General features: G+C 39.4%; 1 protein-coding gene across 1 annotated transcript in view; it reads right to left on the reverse strand.

Annotated features, from left to right (window-relative positions):
• The window catches only part of LOC122559261 (ras GTPase-activating protein 1), a 197,249-nt gene that overhangs the window by 67,273 nt on the left and 108,647 nt on the right, over nucleotides 1-21,329 (reverse strand). The window contains exons 12-14 of the mRNA XM_043708645.2: nucleotides 14,940-15,027; nucleotides 14,425-14,505; nucleotides 12,397-12,554 (exon numbers count right to left, since the gene is read on the reverse strand). Of these exons, the coding sequence (XP_043564580.2) occupies nucleotides 12,397-12,554; nucleotides 14,425-14,505; nucleotides 14,940-15,027 (327 nt within the window). The remainder of the gene's footprint in view (nucleotides 1-12,396; nucleotides 12,555-14,424; nucleotides 14,506-14,939; nucleotides 15,028-21,329) is intronic.

Here is a 21,329-nt window from a genome sequence, read left to right on the forward strand (position 1 = left end):
GCAGAGGAAGCGGTGGATGCAGATACAGTTACATTTAAATGACATTTGGCTGGAGATTATGAACAAGAAAATGTTTAGAGGGATACGGGCCAAATGCAGGCAAGTGGGACTAGTTTAGTTTGGGAAACCTGATCTGCATAGACGAGAAGGTCCGAAGGATTTGTTTCCGTGCTGTATGACTGTAAGCAACCCTTTATATAGTTGTTAAATTTGCTGACGACTCCACGTTACATGGGAAAGTGAATTGTCATGAGGAGATAAAAGAGTCTGCAAGTTATGCGAGTAGGCAAAAAGTTGGTACACAGAGTGTAACATGGGAAACTGTGAAGTTCTCCACTTTGGCAGGAAGAATAGAAAAGTGAGTACAGAAGTCACTTAGTCAGGGTGTATTAGTCAGGGTGCTCTGGTACATGAATCTGAAAAGATTAATACAGCAAGTAATTAGGAAGGCAAAAGGAATGTTGTTGTTTATTGCAAGGGGATTGGATTACAAAAATAAGGAAGTTTTATTGCAGCTGTGAAACAGAAACCACATATTACATTGAACATTACAGCACAGTACAGGCCCTTTGGCCCTCGATGTTGCGCCGACCTGTCATACCAATCTGAAGCCCATCTAACCTACACTATTCCATGTCCGTCCCTATGCTTGTCCAGTGACGACTTAAAAGTACTTAAAGTTGGTGAATCTACTACCGTTGCAGGCAAAGCATTCCATATCCTTACTACTCTTTGAGTAAAGAAACTATCCCTGACATCTGTCCTATATCTATCACATCTCAATTTAAAGCTATGCCCCCTCACACTCGCCGTCACCATACTTGGAAAGAGGCTCTCCCTGTCCACCCTATCTAATCCTCTGATTATCTTATAAGTCTCTATTAAGTCACTTTTCAACCTTCTACTCTCCAACAAAAACAGCCTCAAGTCCTTCAGCCTTTCCTCGTAAGACTTTCCCTCCATACCAGGCAACATCCTAGTAAATCTCCTCTGCACCCTTTCCAAAGATTCCACATCCTTCTTATAATGCAGTGACCAGAACTGTACAAAATAGTCCAAGTGCGGCCGCACAAGAGTTTTGTACAGCTGCAGCATAACCTCATGGCTCCGGAATTCAATCCTTCTATTAATAAAAGCTAAAACACTGTATGCCTTCTTAACAACCCTATCAACCTGAAGGATGTAATTCCAGTCGAAACAGTCAGAGATGGTTCACTCAACTCACTTTTGGGACGTAGGGCTTATGAAGAAAATTGAACATGTGGGACCTTCACTCATTTTCATTTCAAGAAATGAGAGGTTGATCTTATTAAAACATAAGAGACGAGCAGATACTAGGAGGATGTTTCTTCTTGTGTCGACAGTACAAGTTGGAGACACAGATTCATAATAAGACATCTATCTTTTGAGATGGAGGTGATGAGAAACTTCTTTTCTCTCAAAGGATGGTTAGAATGTGGCGCACTCTGCCAGAGGAAGTGGAACTGAAGCACCAAATTTAGTGAAGGTCAAAATAGGTTGACATTTAATATGGGGAACAAACTGAAAAGTGGAATTAAGACCATAGACAGATCAGAACTGGACTCCTGCTCCGAAGTCTTTTTTTTTTAAGATTACATTACAGTGTGGAAACAGGCCCTTCGGCCCAACAAGTCCACACCGACCCGCCGAAGCGCAACCCACCCATACCCCTACATTTACCCCTTACCTAACACTATGGGCAATTTAGCATGGCCAATTCACCTTACCTGCACATCTTTGGACTGTGGGAGGAAACCGGAGCACCCGGAGGCAACCCACTCTTATGTCACTGTTAATTAATACTATATATTTATGGCCCTTGTTCAGATCTAACCAATGAACAGGAACAGGTATACTTCTACACTATCAAGCACTTTTATTGCCTTCCTCCCAGTAGTCTTCTTTCTAAAGAAATAAAGCTCCACCTGTTCAATCTTTCCTGATAGTTATTAACTCAGTTCTGCTGCCATTAGTATTTTTAGTTCTTTCTCCAGTGCTTCTAATTTCTTTCTATAAACATTGGAACTGTTCACAATACTCCAAGTGTGATCTAATGAAGATTCGTCACAGGTATAACAGAACTTCTCTACATTTTAATTCTCTCAGGGATTTTTTTTTTAAAAATGATGCATTAAGGGTGTTATAATTATCATTTTATTTTGAGTTTTGGGGATTTGTAAGCTTGTACTCTCCGGTCCCCTTGCTCCTTTACCCAAATGAATAATTATTTTCCAAGGAGCACGTAGCTTTCTTATGCTTTCTATCAAAATGGATCACCTCATATTTGCTCATATTACTTTGTGTGCGCTTAAGGCAGGTCCTTGGTCCATTGTGCGCTGATGCTGCATCATGAACTGATTCGTTGGCAGTGAAGATTTGCCATTGTCTTAACAGAAAGGCAAAGAAGCAGGTCCCAAGTCTACCTCACTGAGATTCATGAACTAATTACACACTCACTTTGCAAATTAATTTAAAGCTTTCCTGTAATTTGTCAGACCCCACCTTTGTCTGAATTACAACTGCATTTGACATTGTCAATTTTGAAACTACGCTTCTGATTTCCAAGTCCAAAACAATGATAAAAAAACAATGAGCAGGGGCAATTCACACTCCAAGTTGCACACTCTTGTATCTAAGCAACACCCTAGAATGTATCGATAAATATACAGATGCCTGACAATTCAGTTAGTTTATCAGAAGAAATATCCAGCGTAAAGCATTTTGTGACTTTTAAAAAGTATACTGTCCATTTTTAAACCTGTAAGCTGCAGGATTGGGAATATTCTGTTGTCCACCAATACAATGAAAATTTAGAGAACAGATATCCCAACAGATCTTGTGGAACACCATTCACCAATTTAAGTAATCCTTTCAACTCCTACTTTATTTTCTCTTTTACAGCCAACTTACTAATTGTTGATGCTTGCCCCATGATGACTTTAGCCATTAGTACAATATATTACCTTATCAAAAGTTTTTTCTTTTGGAAATATAAATTTACTATATTTACATTACTTACTGATTTTTAATTATATCAAATAACTCAATGGTCTTCTCTTCTGGAATTTATACTTACTATGCTTTATTTTATTTTCAGCCTCTAGAACATCTTCTATTGCATCTTTGATTAAGTATTCTATCATCATCTATGTTATTAAATTTACTGGTTGACAGCTATTGTACTTCTTCTATCACCATTTTTATATACAGGAATCACATAAGCCTTCAACTAATTTTCTGACAAGATTCTTTTTCTAATAATTTTTTATTTATTTTCGTGTCTCTTCCATCTCTTCCCAACTTCACATATGACTGGTGCAATCCACTCAATTTTATCCCAAGTTCAATGAGTTTATCAATTAAGCCTCTTTCAATGCTGTGTTTATCATGTTAGTGTTGTTGATACACTAATTTATTGAACATTATTTAATATCACTGCATTTCCAAATTATTTGGGAGTTTGCATGTATCAAAGGACTTAATCAATTTTTTTTATTAACATGCCTTCTATTAACATACTATAATCATTGACAATTTTGATTTGAAGATGTCCTCAAATCCCCTTTAAATGCTAACTCCTTACCTCAAAATTGTCCTGATTATTGGAAAAACGTTTCCCTATCTACCTTGTCTATACAGCTTAGAACTCTGTACACCTCAAATCAGGTCTCCCCTCAGCCATCTCTGATCCAAGGAAAAGAACCACAGCATGTCCAGTCTCTCTTCATAGCTGAATTGCTCCAGACCAGACAACATCCTGGTGAGTCACTTCTGCACTCTCTAGTGCAATCACATCCTTCCCATAGTGCAGCAACTAGAACCGCAACACAGAATACCAGCTGCAACCGAATTAATGTTATAGACAGCTCGATTGTGTACTTGCTGTCATAATCAATCAACGCCTTGACCAATAAAAGCAAGTATCCCATGTGTCTTGTTAATCTGCCTGCCCGACAGCCTTCAAAAATCTATGGATGTGCACACCATGTTTTCTCAGATCCTCTGTACTTCCTAGGCTCTTATCATTCAATGTGTACTCTTTTGCCTTCTTAGTCCTCCCAAAATGCATTCACTTCACACTTTTCAGAATTAAATTCTGTCACTGTTCAGCCCATTTAAAGGTCAACCTCAATTATCCGAACGACATGGGTAGGGAGTATTTTGTTCAGATAATCGAATGTTCGGCTAACAGTTTACCCAAGCATCGGGACCCTTGAGACCTTGTTTGGGTAATCCGAAATTCGGATAATTGATGTTCGGATAACCAAAGTTGTCCTGTATAGCATCCTGTCGTCTAAGGCTTTCCTCCTTGCTACTTACCACACCATCAATTTTTGTGTAATTTGTGACGCTAATGATCATATATCCTAAAATTCATGTCAACACAACAAACAGCAATGGGCCTAGCACTGAATCCTATGGTATGCCACTGGCAACGGGCTTCCAGTCACTTTCCACTAAAATCCTTTGCTTCTTGCCACTAAGCCCATTTTGGATCCAATTTACCAATTTTTCCTGAATCCCATAAGCTCTTAGCTTCTTAACCAGCCTGCTTTGTCAAAAGCTTAACTGAATTCCAAGAAGTCTACATCAACTGCACAACACTCCAAGTCACCTCATCAAAAAAATTCAATCAAATTTGTTAAACAGGATCTCCCATTTACATTTCCTACTACATGCTATCTCAATACTAATTCATTCAAAATATCACAAAATATCTCCTCCCTGATTTCTGCACTGACATTGAGGACAGGTACAAAGTAATAATTTAACACAGTAGCTAATGGTACCATGTCTTCAATTTTGATTCTGATGGACCCTATTCTTCTCCTGCCCTTAATATACTTCGAAAATTTGGATTTTCCTTAATGTTTTTCAGCTCCCCTTTTCGCTCTCCTAATTTCTTTGATAAGTAACACTCTGCACTTTTTATGCTCTTTTATGGCACGACTGCTTTGAGCCTTTAATTAATACCATAAACTAGATTTCCCTTATTGAATCCTGCACATTCCTTGGCAAAATCACCACACTCCCAGAAGACCAAAGAGCTACTCGGTCATTGCAAAAAGATGACTGATGTGTTTAACCTGAAGATCACAATGCCTCAGGTGCGGACAAGGTTGGTAACTTCAGCCAATGCAGGAATTGAACCCATGTTGTTGGCATTAGTCTGCATCACAAACCAGCCATTCATTCAGCGAACTGAACTAACTTAGCTTATCCTCAAAGCAACTGGCAGGGTAGCATACCAGTGTAAGTGTACTCTCTCAGGCCAATATCCCCAACATCAAGACACTAATCATCCATGACCAGCTGCAATGGGTAGGCCACTGTCGATATGCCCAACACAATATTCCCAAAATAAGTGCTCTACTCTGAGCTCTGCCATAATAAACAATCACTAGGAGGGCAGAGGAAATGCTACAAGGACACCTCGAAAGCTTCCCGAAACAAATGCAACATCTCCAATGACATGGGGGAAATCACTTGCCTGAAAACGCACAAACTGAAGAAGCCTGTGTGAAGGCTCCAACCAATTTGAGAGTCACCTTGCACAACATGTCGAAGTCAAGTGCAAGCAGTACAAGGAGCTTGTGGAATTCAGATCATTTTATCTACCTGCACCTGTGGCAGAGTAAGTGGATCCAGAATTGGACTATCCAGCCACCACAACACCCACTCCCCTCATGTAGAAGTCATTTAAGACATTTATAGCAACCTTGACAACTAGGGTTCTCTGCATTTGTTGGTCCCACCTTTCACCTTCACAGGACGATATTGCCTTTGCATTCTCATTATTACCTTTTGAATGTCTCCAGAGCATAAAGGAAGTAGGAGTATACTTAAGAGGGAAATCAGGAGGGCAAAGAGAGGACATGAGACAGCGTTGGAAAATAGAATTAAGGAGAATCCAAAGGGATTTTACAAAAACATTAAAGGACAAAAGGGTAACTAGGGAGAAAATAGGGCCCCTCAAAGATCAACAAGGTGGCCTTTGCATGGAGCTGCAGAAAATGGGGAAGATACTAGATAAGTATTTTGCATCAGTATTTACTGTGGAAAAGGATATGGAAGATATAGACTATTGGGAAATAGATGGTGACATCTTGCAAAATGTCCAGATTACAAAGGAGGAAGTGCTGGATGTTTTGAAACGGGTAAAGGTGGATATATCCCCAGGACCTGATCAGGTGTACCTGAGAACTCTGTGGGAAGCTAGAGAAGTGATTGCTGGGCCTCTTGCTGAGATATTTGTATCATGGATAGTCACAGGTGAGGTGCCGGAAGACTGGAGGTTGGCTAACGTGGTGCCACTGTTTAAGAAGGGTGGTAAGGACAAGCCAGGGAACTATAGACCAGTGAGCCTGGTGTCAGTGGTGGGCAAGTTGTTGGAGGGAATCCTGAGGGACAGAATGCACATGTACTTGGAAAAGCAAGAACTGATTCGGGATAGTCACCATGGTTTTGTGCGTGGGAAATCATGTCTCACAAACTTGATTTGAGTTTTTTGAAGTAGTAACAAAGAGGATTGATGAGGGCAGAGCAGTAGATGTGATCTTTATATGGACTTCAGCAAGGCTTTCGACAAGGTTCCCCATAGGAGACTGGCAAAGTTAGATCTCATGGAATACAGGGAAAACTAGTCAATTGGAAACAGAACTGTCTCAAAGGTAGAAGACAGAGGGTAGTGGTGGAGGGTTGTATTTCAGACTTCAGGCCTGTGACCAGTGGAGTGCCCCAAGGATTGGTGCTGGGTCCTCTACTTTTTGCCATTTACATAAATGATTTGGATGCGTGCATAAGAGGTACAGTTAGTAAGTTTGCAGGCGACACCAAAATTGGAGGTGTCGTGGACAGCGAAGAGGGTTACCTCAGATTATAACAGGATCTGGACCAGATGGGCCAATGGACTGAGAAGTGGGAGATGGAGTTTAATTCAGATAAATGCGAGGTGCTGCATTTTGGGAAAGCAAATCTTAGCAGGACTAATACACTTAATGGCAAGGTCCTAGGGAGTGTTGCTAAACAAAGAGATCTTGGAGTGCAGGTTCATAGCTCCTTGAAAGTGGAGGAGTCACAGGTAGATAGGATAGTGAAGAGTGAAGGCAGCGTTTGGTATGCTTTCTTTTATTGGTCAGAGTATTGAGTACAGGAGTTGGGAGGTCATGTTGCAGCTGTACAGGACATTGGTTAGGTCACTGTTGGAATATTGCAAGCAATTCTGGTCTCCTTTCTGTCGGAAAGATGTTGTGAAACTTGAGAGGCTTCAGAAAAGATTTACAAGGATGTTGCCAGGGTTGGAGGACTTGAGCTATACAACATTGGGCGGCACGGTGGCACAGTGGTTAGCACTGCTGCCTCACAGCGCTCGAGATCCGGGTTCGATTCCCGCCTCAGGCGACTGACTGTGTGGAGTTTGCACGTTCTCCCAGTGTCTGCGTGGGTTTCCTCCGGGTGCTCCGGTTTCCTCCCACAGTCCAAAGATGTGCAGGTCAGGTGAATTGGCCATGCTAAATTGCCCGTAGTGTTAGGTAAGGGGTAAATGTAGGGGTATGGGTGGGTTGCGCTTCGGCGGGGCGGTGTGGACTTGTTGGGCCGAAGGGCCTGTTTCCACACTGTAAGTAATCTAATCTAATCTAATCTAAAAAAACATTGAACATTACAGTGCAGTACAGGCCCTTCGGCTCTCGATGTTGCGTCAACCTGTCATACCAAGCTGAAGCCCATCTAACCTACACTATTCCATGTCCGTCCCTATGCTTGTCCAATGACGACTTAAAAGTACTTAAAGTTGGTGAATCTACTACCGTTGCAGGCAAAGCATTCCATACCCTTACTACGCTGAGTAAAGAAATTATCTCTGACATCTGTCCTATATTTATCACACCTCAATTTAAAGCTATGCCCCCTCACACTCGCCGTCACCATACTTGGAAAAAGGCTCTCCCTGTCCACCCTATCTAACCCTCTGATTATCTTATAAGTCTCTATTAAGTCACTTTTCAACCTTCTACTCTCCAACAAAAACAGCCTCAAGTCCTTCAGCCTTTCCTCGTAAGACCTTCCCTCCAAACCAGGCAACATCCTAGTAAATCTTCTCTGCAAAGATTTCCAAAGCTTCCACATCCTTCTTATAATGCAGTGACCAGAACTGTACACAATACTCCAAGTGCGGCCGCATCAGAGTTTTGTACAGCTGCAGCATAACCTCATGGTTCTGGAACTCAATCCCTCTATTAATAAAAGCTAAAACACTGTATGCCTTCTTAACAACCCTATCAACCTGGGTGGCAACTTTCAAGGATCTGTGTACCTGGACACCGAGATCTCTCTGCTCATCTAAACTAGCAAGAATCTTACCATTAGCCCAGTACTTTGCATTCTGGTTACTCCGACCAAAGTGAATTACCTCACACTTGTCCGCATTAAACTCCATTTGCCATCTCTCAGCCCAACTCTGCAGCTTATCTAGGTCTCTCTGCAACCTACAACATCCTTCGTCACTATTCACAACTCCACTGACCTTAGTGTCATCTGCAAATTTACTAACCCACCCTTCTACGCCCTCATCCAGGTCGTTTATAAAAATGACGAACAGCAGTGGACCCAACACTGACCATTGCGGTACACCACTAGTAACTAGACTCCAGGATGAACATTTCCCATCAACCACCATCCTCTGTCTTCTTTCAGTAAGCCAATTACTGATCCAAACTGCTATATCTCCCACAATCCCAGTCCTCCGCATTTTGTACTATAGCCTACTGTGGGGAACCTTATCGAACGCCTTGCTGAAATTCATATGCACCACATCAACTGGTTTACTCTCATCTACCTGTTTGGTCACCTTCTCAAAAGAACTCAGTAAGATTTGAGAGGCATGACCTACCCTTCACAAAACCATGCTGACTATCCCTAATCAAATTATTCTTTTCTAGATGATTATAAATCCTGTCTCTTATAATCTTTTCCAACACTTTACCAACAACTGAAGTAAAACTCACTAGTCTATAATTACCAGGGTTATCTCTACTCCCCTTCTTGAACAGGAAAACCACATTTGCTATCCTCCAGTCTTCTGGCACTATTTCTGTAGACAATTACGATTTAAAGATCAATGCCAAAGGCTCGGCAATTTCCTCCCTGACTTCCCAGAGGATCCTAGGATAAATCCCATCCGGCCCAAAGGACTTATCTATTTTCACACTCTGCAGGATTTCTAATACTTCTTCCTTGTGAACCTCAATCCCACCTAGTCTAGTCGCCTGTATCTCAGTATTCTCCTCAACAACATTGTTGTTTCGCCAGAGTGAATACTGTCGAAAAATATTCATTTAGTGCTCCCCCTATCTCCTCTGACTCCACACACAACTTCCCACTACTATCCTTGATTGGCCCTAATCTTACTCTCGTCATTCTTTTATTCCTTAAATACCTAGAGAAAGCCTTTGGGTTTACCCTGATCCTATCCACCAACAACTTCTCATGTCTCCTCTTGGCTCTTCTGAGCTCTCTCTTTAGGTCTTTCCTGGCTACCTTGTAATCCTCAAGCGCCCTAACTGAGCCATCACATCTCATCCTAATATAAGCCTTCTCCTTCCTCTTGACCAAAGATTCCACTTCCTGCGCTCTACAGCTTCCTCCCTGCCTGACAGGTACATACTTATCTAGGACACTCAGGAGCTTTTCCTTGAATAAGCTCCACATTTCTAATGTGCCCATCCCCTGCAGTTTCCTTCCCCATCCCATGCTTCCTAAATCTTGCCTAATCACATTGTAATTGCCTTTCCCCCAGCTGTAACTCTTGCCCAGTGGTATACATCTATCCCTTTCTAAAGTAAACATAACAGAGTTGTGATCGCTGTCACCAAAGTGCTCACCTACTTTCCGAGTCTAACACCTGGCCGGGCTCATTACCCAGTACCAAATCTAATGTGGCTTTTTGCTCCTTGTTGGCCTGTCTACATACTGTGAAGCCCTCCTGCACACACTGGACAAAAACTGACCCATCTATAGTACACGTACTATAGTGTTCCCAGTCAATATTTGGAAAGTTGAAGTCCCCCATGACAACTACCTTGTCTCTCTCACTCCTATCGAGAATCATCTTTGCTATCCTTTCCTCTACATCTCTGGAACTATTCGGAGGCGTATAGAAAACTCAACAGGGTGACCACTCCTTTCCTGTTTCTAACCTCAGCCCATACTACCTCAGTTGACGAGTACCCAAACATCCTTCCTGCAACTGTAATACTGTCCTTGATCAACAATGCCACACCTCCCCCTCTTTTACCATCTTCTCTGTTCTTACTGAACGGAGATGCTGAACAGGCTGGGGCTGTTTCCCCTGGAGCGTCGGACGCTGAGGGGTGATCTTTTAGAGGTTTACAAAATTATGAGAGGCATGAATAGGGTAAACAGGCAATGTCTTTTCCCTGGGCTTGGGGAGTTCACAACTAGAGGGCATAGGTTTAGGGTGAGAGGGGAAAGATATAAAAGAGACCTAAGGGGGCAACTTTTTCACACAGAGGGTGGTACGTGTATGGAATGAGCTGCCAGAGGAAGTGGTGGAGGCTGGTACAATTGCAACATTTAAAAGGCATTTGGATAGGTATATGAATAGGAAGGGTTTGGAAGGATATGGGCCGGGTGCTGGCAGGTAGGACTAGATTGGGTTGGGATATCTGGTCAGCATGGATGGGTTGGACTGAAGGGTCTGTTTCCATGCTGTACATCTCTAGGACTCTGTGACACTACTCTGATGAGAGATTTCCTGCAAGCAGCTGCTCCTAATCCACACTGGCTAGATCCTGTCTTAGCTTATTAAAATTGGCCTGCATCCAATTCAGAACTTTTATTTCCATCTTTGCACTTGCCTACAATTATTTTAAACCTTACTAAATTATGGTCAATACCTCCAAACTACTCCCCCATTGTCATATCCAATATGTGGCCAGCTTTGCTCCCTAAGATTAAATCAATCACTATTAAATCAACCTCTTTGAAAGAGGTTTCACACACTTAAAAAAAAAGCCTCTTGAACACATGAAGAATTCTTCCCGCTCTAACTTTTTCACACTTTATCTATCCCAGATTTTCTTGGGAGAGTTGAAATGCCTACTCTCATTGTCTTATTATTTTATATTTCTAAAATTTGCCTACATTTCATTTTCTCTATCTCTCTGACATTTTGGGGGTCTGGAGTACACCTCAGCAAAGTGATTGTCCATTTTATGTTTTAGGTTCTACCCATAAAGCATCATTTGAGGAGCTCTCCAAGATATCTTTCCCTCTTACTCCAACAACTGAGTCCTTCATCAACAGTGCAACGTTATCTCCTCTTTAACACTCCCCCATCTCACCTAAACATTCAAGATTCTGTAATATTGAGTTGCATGTCCTGAATCTCTTTCAATCACATCTGTGTTAACAATGATGTCACATCCTCACATTAATCAAGATCCTCAACACATTTGCCTTACTCATAAGACTCTTTGCATTAAAATAAATACCATCCATGTTTCCTCACCTCTCTGTTTGCATCACTCACTACTGTATTACCTGCTAATTCTGTTCTCCCTCTCTTTCTTCTCATCTCTTGGAGAGGATGCAAACACTTAATTGTCGTAAAATCTATTTTGTTCATTTATGCCTTTTAAGGAAGGAAATCTGCCATTCTTACCTGATCTTGCTTACGTATGACCCCAGATGCACAGCATTGTAAGTGACTCTGAACTGCTCTTTGAAATGGTCTAGCAAGCCACTCAGCTCAAAGGCAATTAGGTATAGGCTCTAAATGCTGGCCTAGCCAGCAACACCCACATCACATGAATGAACAAAATAACCTCCTTGTAATAAAGGACAATATGCCATTTGTCTTTTTAACTGTCAATTGCACCTGCATGCTAATTTAATTTCTGGTATGGAACAGAAAATAAAACTTGAATGCCAGTATTTAATAGACTTTCACGAATGCAAATTCAAAACATCTTACAGGATTTGGGTATTTTACAGGATTCATCACTGAGGTCAATGACTTCAGAGCTTGACCACTGCAAATGCTGCGCTGCAGTACTGTTGTGTAATTCTTCCACAAGCTATGAACAATAAGGTCTAAGTACTTCAGGGAGAGACAAGTGGTCCCAGAGTAAAACTTCAACAGAAGCAGGAAGCTTTGGCCATCCTGAGAAACATTCTTATCAAAATCAGCTAAATTGGATACTACATATCCCTCCAGCTAGTGCACTTCAAAGTTGTCGTTGAAAGCCTTCATATTGCTCAGAGACACCAAATTAGACACTTAATAATTGTGTGTTACGCGTAAAACTTCATAAAACATGAGTACTGAAGAGATTTTATTCTGAAAGGACTCACTCAAAAATGAATTCTTCTGTCCATACAGGATTCTGCCCTTCCCTGGCATGAGTTTTTGCTACTTGAACACTGTTTAGGGAGATGTTACAGTAAGGGTGTGTGAAATACTTCCCTGGAAGTTTATGGGCTTCTTCCACATACAACACCAGACTACTGACCTGAGGAAGAGAACAATTTTTTTTATTACATGATGGGAAATTTCACATGGCACCAGTGTCAGATTGCAGCAACGGGTTACTTATACTGTACACCTTAATGACATCCTTTGACAAATAATTTTATATGACAAAACTAAGCAGCCTAGTATAACCAATTATGCTGTGCCAATAACCTGCAAGAGGCATGTTATAATTAGTCATCTAGTTGCACAAAACTTAAATATTGCTGAAGTACAAAGAGAAATGTTGTCAGAGCTTTTCAACTTGTACTCCTTGGAAATGTGGCACTTTTGTTGTCCTGTTGAGGCCCAGAACCTATTACTTCAGCAGGCTGAAGGCTTCTCTTTCCCTCTTTCTACCAGAACACTTGAAGTGTTCACCTACTCAGCAGCCAAAGAATTGTCAACAAGTTGATGACTTTTGATGACATCCACAACTGGTCACGATTCTACAAACCAATCAGCAATCTACTGCCGAACAAATATCATTCTGCATGCACAAACCCTGCTGTTGTAGCATCTCATCTCTCCTTGCCCACTGTTTGAAAAACAAATGTCTAAACAACTAAGTTCCAGTGATTTGTTTTTAAAAAAACAGCAACTTCTTCCATGATTATAAACAGGCCTTTTTCCATTGTAGTCCTGAATTTAAATATGCAGGCTTTACAACATAAAATCAGAAATCAAGGGCAATCACCTCTCCAGCAAGTTTCTGCGGCTGGAGAAACTTCAGCACAAAGTCATTGAATTTGGGCAAGCTGCAGACACTGTGACACATCACAAATGGGAAGATATACACGGACCTTTTGTTCCAAGTAGTAATCAAAAATTCTTCTTATAGGATTGTCTACTTTGATCATCCCTTTGATCTGGTTGATGGATACGGGCAACAGATTGAAATATTGTGCAGATGAAAACATCCGACTGCCAGAACAATCCACGGTCACCCAAAATTATATGCAATGGGGATCCAATGGCTCCTTCTAGATTCTCATTTTTCAAAAGCATACTGTGGTCTGGCCTGATAAAAGAGTCACAGCTTTTGATGGTACAGCTGCATGGCGATTTGCGATTGGAGAGCAGCACAATTCAATAATATTCAAGTAAAAGACAAAACTTCGATTACATGATTCAAAGAGGTCCACGAAACTGACTTTTTCTCAAAAAATGTGTTAGGATTGATTATCATCTATTTCTGGCCAGTGCAAATCACTCTATTGTAGCGAACTACTTGAGGGAGCATTGCATGCTGCAGCTTTTCCCATTCCTGGTCTCCCTGCTGTGGCAGCAGTTCGTCCTCAATGGTTAACTTCCAAGCTCAGAACAGATTGGTATGCTCGAAGATGCTAGGGCATTATGCTGCAGGAATCAGGAGTAAATTCTTCAACCCCAATATGATTAGTAACAATACCTATATTAAGCTAATACTCTAATAGCAAATCTCTGTCAATGACCGATGTGATATTTGCTGCTATCTTTCTTTTATTGTTTGGAGTATAATTCATTTTCAGGCTTCAAGATGCCCTGCGTAGCATTCATCTCCTGAGTTGCCCAGTTCCAGAAGCTGCATGTGAATTATGCACTGTAGATGAAGAGCCACTTTTATGAGAAATTAGCTCTTTAAATACTTCAACTAGCTTCCTGCCACTGCTACACAAAATTCTTCGAGCGTGGACACACATTGCACTATGGGAAAATAGGAGTAGGTAGAAAGATATGGGATAATGTACCAAATATTGCTTCTATATAATTTTCCAGGTCCAACATCTCCAAAGGTCAGGAAATCTACACCAACCTCACGATGTCCCATCCACTTTAACTTCACTTTTTAAGCACTGAACAAAAGTGAACAAAATCCTTCTTCCTTTTACCTGTCGAAGACGCTTGTTGGAGGTTGATGGCAGTGGTTTTTTCAAGTTACTGCAAAACACATGCAAGCACTTCATCCAGTCCTACAAAAGCAGAAAATATTTATCATGAATATCGAGATGACACTAAATAATTTCCAACTTCATTATCAGCTTTTATTTAACTTTGACAAATTATTCAACCAACTATATAAGGTAAAGGAAGATTTTCAAATCAGGTAAAGACCACACCATTGCACACTAAGCAGTTCTGTTTCTAAGCATATAATGCATCTTTATATTATTTGGCTCCTACATTTCAAAAGTCTAGTCTATACACAACAATGAAATATTTTTAAGAACTTACATGTACTAATTTTGGAAATATAACATGAACATCACCTTGTTCATCGCTAAGAACTCTGCAAGATCGTTATAACAATTCAAATATCCCTGTCAGGTTATTTTGTTATCAGAAGTTAGCATAACTGTACATTTGGTTAATACAGACATTTCAAGGTTAGTGATCAACATTTTACCTGAACCTGTTCTGGAGTTTCCGTTGCAAAGTAGAAGATATAATGGTCTTCGCTAAAGTGCTGCACTACTATTTGAAAACAGTTTGGCCTAAGAAAAAAGAAATTAAAGGCAACAACTTAAACCATGAAATACAAATAATCTTTGAAAACTACTTTAAATTAATCAAACTGCACTTTTTGATATCAATGCGTGTTTCATAAATATTGGCTCAATTCTAATTTATTCATCTATTGGACACATAGGTGAGTGCTGAAAAAGCAAGTTTTAAAAGACGACTAGCACCTCATGAAGACAGTTATTTCAAATTCAAAAATGTTTGTCTACTCTTTTTGCTGATAACCATTGTACATTTAATAGACTATTATTTCTACAGTTTGGAAATCATAAAATCAATAAAAATCTTAAATCTTTGATCAGGCTGAAGCATCTCACAACATAATTTTAGCACTTAGAACAGAAACAGATTCTGAACAAATTCCTGCTTTCTGGAATTCAAATTCTGACATTTGTCATGGTGTTATTTAAACCCATGTCTCCAGACTATTGGCCTGAGGTTCTGGGTTGCTATTCCAGTAACATTATCAGTACACCACTGTTTCTCCTAGAGGATTTGGATAAGTACAACTTTTTAAAATGTTTCATAATGTTTTTAACCAACAAGCGTGTTTTTATGGTTTATGTAATTTTGATTAGACATTCTAACATCATGCTATAAACCAGAAAACTGCAAAATGTAGAAATGAACTAGTCCCAAGTAGTCCTATCAATAGAGATTACAGTATACATAATCACAAAATGCTAGAAATACTCAGGTCAGTTAACAATGATGAAGAGAGAAAAAGGTAGCATATCAGATCAATGATTCCCAAGTTCAAATGAAAGGCCAATAACTTGAAGCATTTATTGTTTATCCTGTCACAGATGTTTCAAAGAACATTTCCATAACGATACCTTTTCATTGTCTAAAGTACTTTGATTTTCAACTATTTTAAGTTCCCTTGCTATAAAAGTGATGAAAAACTAGGCAAAATAACAGTGGTCAATTGTGTAAAAATTGCAGAATATTTTCACTAGAAATGGCTGCTGGTGTTAAAGTATACATACTTCAGACACAGCCATTTATCTAGAAATAATGATGGTTATAAACTACTAAATGATTTAAAAACTTTCTTATTTTGAAATAGGAATGCAGATTTTATTCTGTTTACCAGAGAGAAGTTTCTCTGCATCTTGGAAACAATAAACTATATCTAATCCTGTAACCAATATTTCCATGTATTTTATATTTTTTATAGGTACATATTTAAAAAATCGTAATGGAAGAAACCACCTGAAGTAACAAAAACCCTGTTTGAGGAATAACATTCCCAGGTGACTTCCTACTATAACGATATGTCCAAAATGTTGAGTACCACTTGGAGAAAGCACAGGGGATACAATGTACTCCTGGTGGGGGCCTTGCATGTCCATTGAAAGAGTGGCTCAACAATGCCAATACTGACCAAGCTGGTCAGGTCCTAAAGGACGTAGCTGATAAAGTGAATCTGTAGCAGGGGTTGAAGAAAGCAACGAGAGGGGAAAACATAATGATGTCATTCTAACCAAATTGCCTATTGTAGACACTTTCATAAATGTATCCATCGAGGGTTTATAGACAAAAAAAAAATGATGTTTGGAAGAAATACAATATTCTTGCAAAGAACCAGCTGAGGCATGATGGACCAAATAGCTTTCTTAAGGAGTTGTAGACTTTTTATAAATTTTTCACAGAAAAGGAGGATTATCAACTGTGCAATGCACTGTTATTGCAAATGAAGATGTAGCTGGAAAATTGCATGAAAGAGACCTGCTTCAAAATATCTGGGTAGTGGAAAGTTCTGAACTACAAAGGATTTGCCCAAGATAAAATAGATGGCACTTCAAACAGAGCTCAGCTGAACATCCTAGCTGAAGTTTGTGCACGCTGTAGAGAAAGATAAGTTAATATGGGGGGGGGGGGGGGGGGCGGAGAAGTGTGGTGATGGGGACCATGATAAACACTGAAGTAGTGTTGAAACACTGAAGTATGCTGGAAAATGGCAAGTTCAGAAGGCTGGAAAAAACAAGAGTAATCCTTGGCTTGGTTAAATCAGACATAAAAGTACAATATCAAGGAGGTTATAAAACCCTTATAAAACAATGGTTAGGTCTCAGCATATGTTCAATTCCTGGCATGACATTCTGGGAAAGATGTGAAGGGCATGGAGAGGATATAAAAGAGCTTTATTAGAATGGTAGCCCAGATGAGGGACTTCACTAATAGAGAGAAGCTGAATAAATTGTTTCACTTCAAACAGAGAAGTCAACAGAGATAAAAGCACAAAATGCTGGAAAAATTCAATGGGTTAAGCAGCAGCTATGAAGAGAAAGAGTTGCTGTTTCAAATTGTTGACACTTCATTAGAAGAGGAGATTTGAAAGAAGTGTTCAGAATTATGAACCCTTTTGGGGTTGATTTCAATATCAGAAAAATAGTCAGTCAATATACTCTGAAAGCATTTGGAATAAGATCCAGATATGCCATGAGGAATCATTGCTTTCATGCAGTAAGTTACTATGGCATGGAATACACCAGCAGTAATGGTGGCAGAAGCAGATTTAATAGTAACTTTTAAAATGAAATTGATTGATGGGAACAAGTTCACAGTGTTATGGGAATAACCAAATAATGGTTAGCAATTTCGATCGCCTGACACAATGGTGATTCAAGCTAAGGTGAGTGAGTGCGTGACTGACTATCATCTTAAGAGATGATAACAAACCTTACCAGTAAGTTAGTTATATGTTTGGAGAGGAATATAACAGGATATTTGGTATACAAGATCAGCACTATTGATCAATTTGGAGGACAAACATGAAAATAAACCAATTACGTTGAAAAGACTATTGAACAGCCTATGCTAGGCTGCAGTGCAGTCTACCTTTTTCTCCAATCAGAAAATCAAATAACACATCATGAAAAGGATGCTACCACCCTCCATCACAAGTACAAATGGAAAAATTATTGGTAAGTTAAAAATGTAATTATAAAGGATTGGTTTTGAAAATGGAGAATCTCTTGTTAATGCAAGTTATAGATGGTCAGTGGCATTGACGTCATTTGTGGGGCTTGGAGATTGATTCATTTAATTATTTTAAGAGTATAGAAGCAAAAGTAGGACAGTTGGTCCCTTCAGTCTATTCCAGTGATCAATGAGATTGTGGATGATCAGCGCCTGTTCTTAGCAAACAGAGATCTATCAACCTCCGTTTTTAAAATGAACACTTGACTTAGGATTTGTGGGAGAGAATTCTAAACGTCAACTGTCCTTTGTATGAAATTATTTCCTAATTTTGCTTCCATAACGTCTGATCAAATTTTCAAGACCATGCCGAATAAATCCTGTACTTACTAACCAGAGGAAAAAGTTCATTATGCGCTCTTAATATCTTGAAAACTTGAATCAAATTATAACGTAGCATGTGTAATCATTCCATTTAATACATGGGGGATAGGTATCATTTTGGTTAACTACACAGCACTCCAAATAAAGTCAGTGTATTCTTGCTAAGGTGGGATGCTTGGAAATGCTTACATTTCTCCAGGAAAGGTCTAAACAGGGCATGACAATTGAAGCATGACTTCTAATCACATATATTCTAAGCCTTCAGATAAAAAGGCCAGCAGCTAATTAGCAATTACGATTATTTTTCCAGACGCTTTCACAACCCACATACTTAAGAGTGATAGTCATACAGCATGGAAATATACCCTTCATTCCAACCAGTCCATGGTGACCATGTTCACAAAATAAACTTGTCCTACCTGCCAACACTTGGCCTGTATTCCTCTATACCTTTCCTTTTCATGAATTTTTCCAAACATCTTTCAAATGTTCTAATTGTATCTGCATCCACCATTTCTCTGGCAGTTCATTCTACACATGAACCACTCTCTTGGTTTAAAAAAAAGATGCCCCTCATATCCTTTAAAATATTTCTCCTCTCACCTTAAACTCCCTTTGAACTCCCCCACCCTCAGGAAAAGACCCTTGCTAATCACCTTATCTATGCCCCTCATGATGGGTCTGTACCTTTTATAAAGTACTTTGCTTAATCCTTTTAAGACCCAAAATAAATAATTTTGCTATTCAGTAAAATAAAGTCCATTTACTAGAGTTTACCACATTCGATCAAAATCTCTGTAATTTTGTATTTCCATCTACATGAATTTAAATACCATCTAACTTTGGATAACTGGCAAACTTGGAGATACGATTTTTCACAGTGATCTAAATATTAATATACATGTGTGCGCGTGTGTATGTGTGAATTGTTAAGCTCTTAACACAGGTTTTTGCAAGGTGTCATGGGTCACATCTGGACAATTAAAGTAGCTGTCCATTATGCCTTTTCTCATATCCTGGCACTTCACCATTTCTTAATAAGGCCAATCATTTGCCATTAGTTGCAATTCCAATTAGCAGTATCTTAAAATGATCAAATCCTTCTGGAGTTCTATTGAAGTAATATGCACTTTTCCTATAATTTTGTCAGGTCTTCAAAATTTTAATCAGATTAATTAGACTTTTTAAAAAAAAGGTGGAGGCAAATTGCCAGCAAACCTGAAGTTTTGCCTTCTTATCTTCTTTTCAATTAACGTGGGCACAAAATAAATTCACCTTTAATAATGTTACTTAATCTGAGTCAAAGTTTTATGACTAAGTTTTTCCAGTTTAGTTAAAAAAAAGTTCTCCGGATTCCCAAAGCATGGAATGCTTGACACAACCTCTAGTTAAAGCACCATTTAAGGGAAGAAATAAATCTTTGAGACAGACAGTGAGTGAAGGAAATCAAGAAGGAAGTGCTTGGGTTTTGTTTTGGATTGTTCCATGTTTAAGCACTGAAAACATCAATGGTATATACACATAAAAACAACTTTGAACAATAGATAAATTTATACCATTTCAAAGAAAACCAGAAATCAGTGGCAATTTCCGCTTTGTAATTATGCCCAGAGAAGTAATTAGTGGAGATGCCAGTGTTGGACTGGGGTGGACAAAGTTAAAAATCACACAACACCATGTTATGGTCCAATAAGTTTATTTGGAAGTACAAGCTTTTGGAGCACTGCTATCTGACGAAAGCTTGTACTTCCAAATAAACCTGTCGGACTATAATCTGGTGTTGCGTGACTTTTAAGTGTTAGAACAGTTAGAGGCTTTATTTTGCAATATATTATTTCTGTAGATTTATGATTGCATTAAAACACTTAAACTACTGCTAGCTTTTGCCCAATGGATCAGCCAATTTCTGCATTCTGTGCATATTTATATTTCTTGAATACAAACACTGGGAACAGGAACATTTCTTTCCTTCAGCATCAACCTTTTGTGCACAATACTTTCTCGTAAAAGTGGCACTTAAACCTGCCTCAGAAATTACTATTTTCATTTCATTTTAATTTTTCCATGCTAATTAGCTTAAGGCTCAAAGTGTGTACAATGAACATGAAATTATGTTGTAGTCTTCCAACAATTAATGGAAACTTAAAGACAACCAAAGCATGATTCACAAAAGAATCCTAGTCCCCTGCAAAGAGGCTTGAATCTCCCTTCTCTGGGCTAGATTCAAAGCGAAGTTCCAAAAAGTGAAAACTGTATTACTAAATATTTCTGTATATCTATTATATCTACCTTTAAAATCTACCTAATCCCTTAATTGTTGAAGTCAGTCAGTCTCCAGATCACATAATATTCAAAATAATAATGTTTGATAAATGAAAATATTTTTTCCAGATTGGCAACTATAATTGTCAACCAAATTATCTGAATATAAAATTAGATACGGTTATCAGTATACCTTATTTGCTGATAAATTACAAGGTAGTGAAGGGAAAATTTTCAAGTTGCATTATTATAAAGAAAGTTGTGAAGAAATGTTGAACAGAGCGGCGAGGAGAGAGGGCAGAGAGAAACGAGGGCTGCTGAGTAAGTCAGCTTTTCCCACATAAAAACAGACTTAGCTTGACAGTCGGGCTTTCACTTTGAACAGAGTGAAGAGAGAGAGCGGAAAGAAACAAGGGCTGCCGGGAAGTTTTAAGTGGGTAAGATCTAAACCGGAGACCCTACACTGTAAGGCCTCCCTCCCATCCACCACCTCTAACCTTACTAAGGGTCTGTAAACTCAGTACGTTTTCAGGTATTCTCATTTCTATCTTCTTTTCTTCTCTTCTCTTCCTTATTAGTCCTGTGTGGGCTTTCAGATTAGCGGGGTATGGCTGATAGGGCAGTTGTATGTTCCTCCTGCACAATGTGGCAGGTGGGACACATGACACATGTCTCTGCCGACCACATCTGCGGGAAGTGCACC

The sequence above is a fragment of the Chiloscyllium plagiosum genome, unplaced genomic scaffold, assembly GCF_037043375.1.
Source record: "Chiloscyllium plagiosum isolate Xiang-an unplaced genomic scaffold, Cpla_swu_hap1 HiC_scaffold_2, whole genome shotgun sequence".
In the NCBI taxonomy this organism is placed as follows: Eukaryota; Metazoa; Chordata; class Chondrichthyes; order Orectolobiformes; family Hemiscylliidae; genus Chiloscyllium; species Chiloscyllium plagiosum.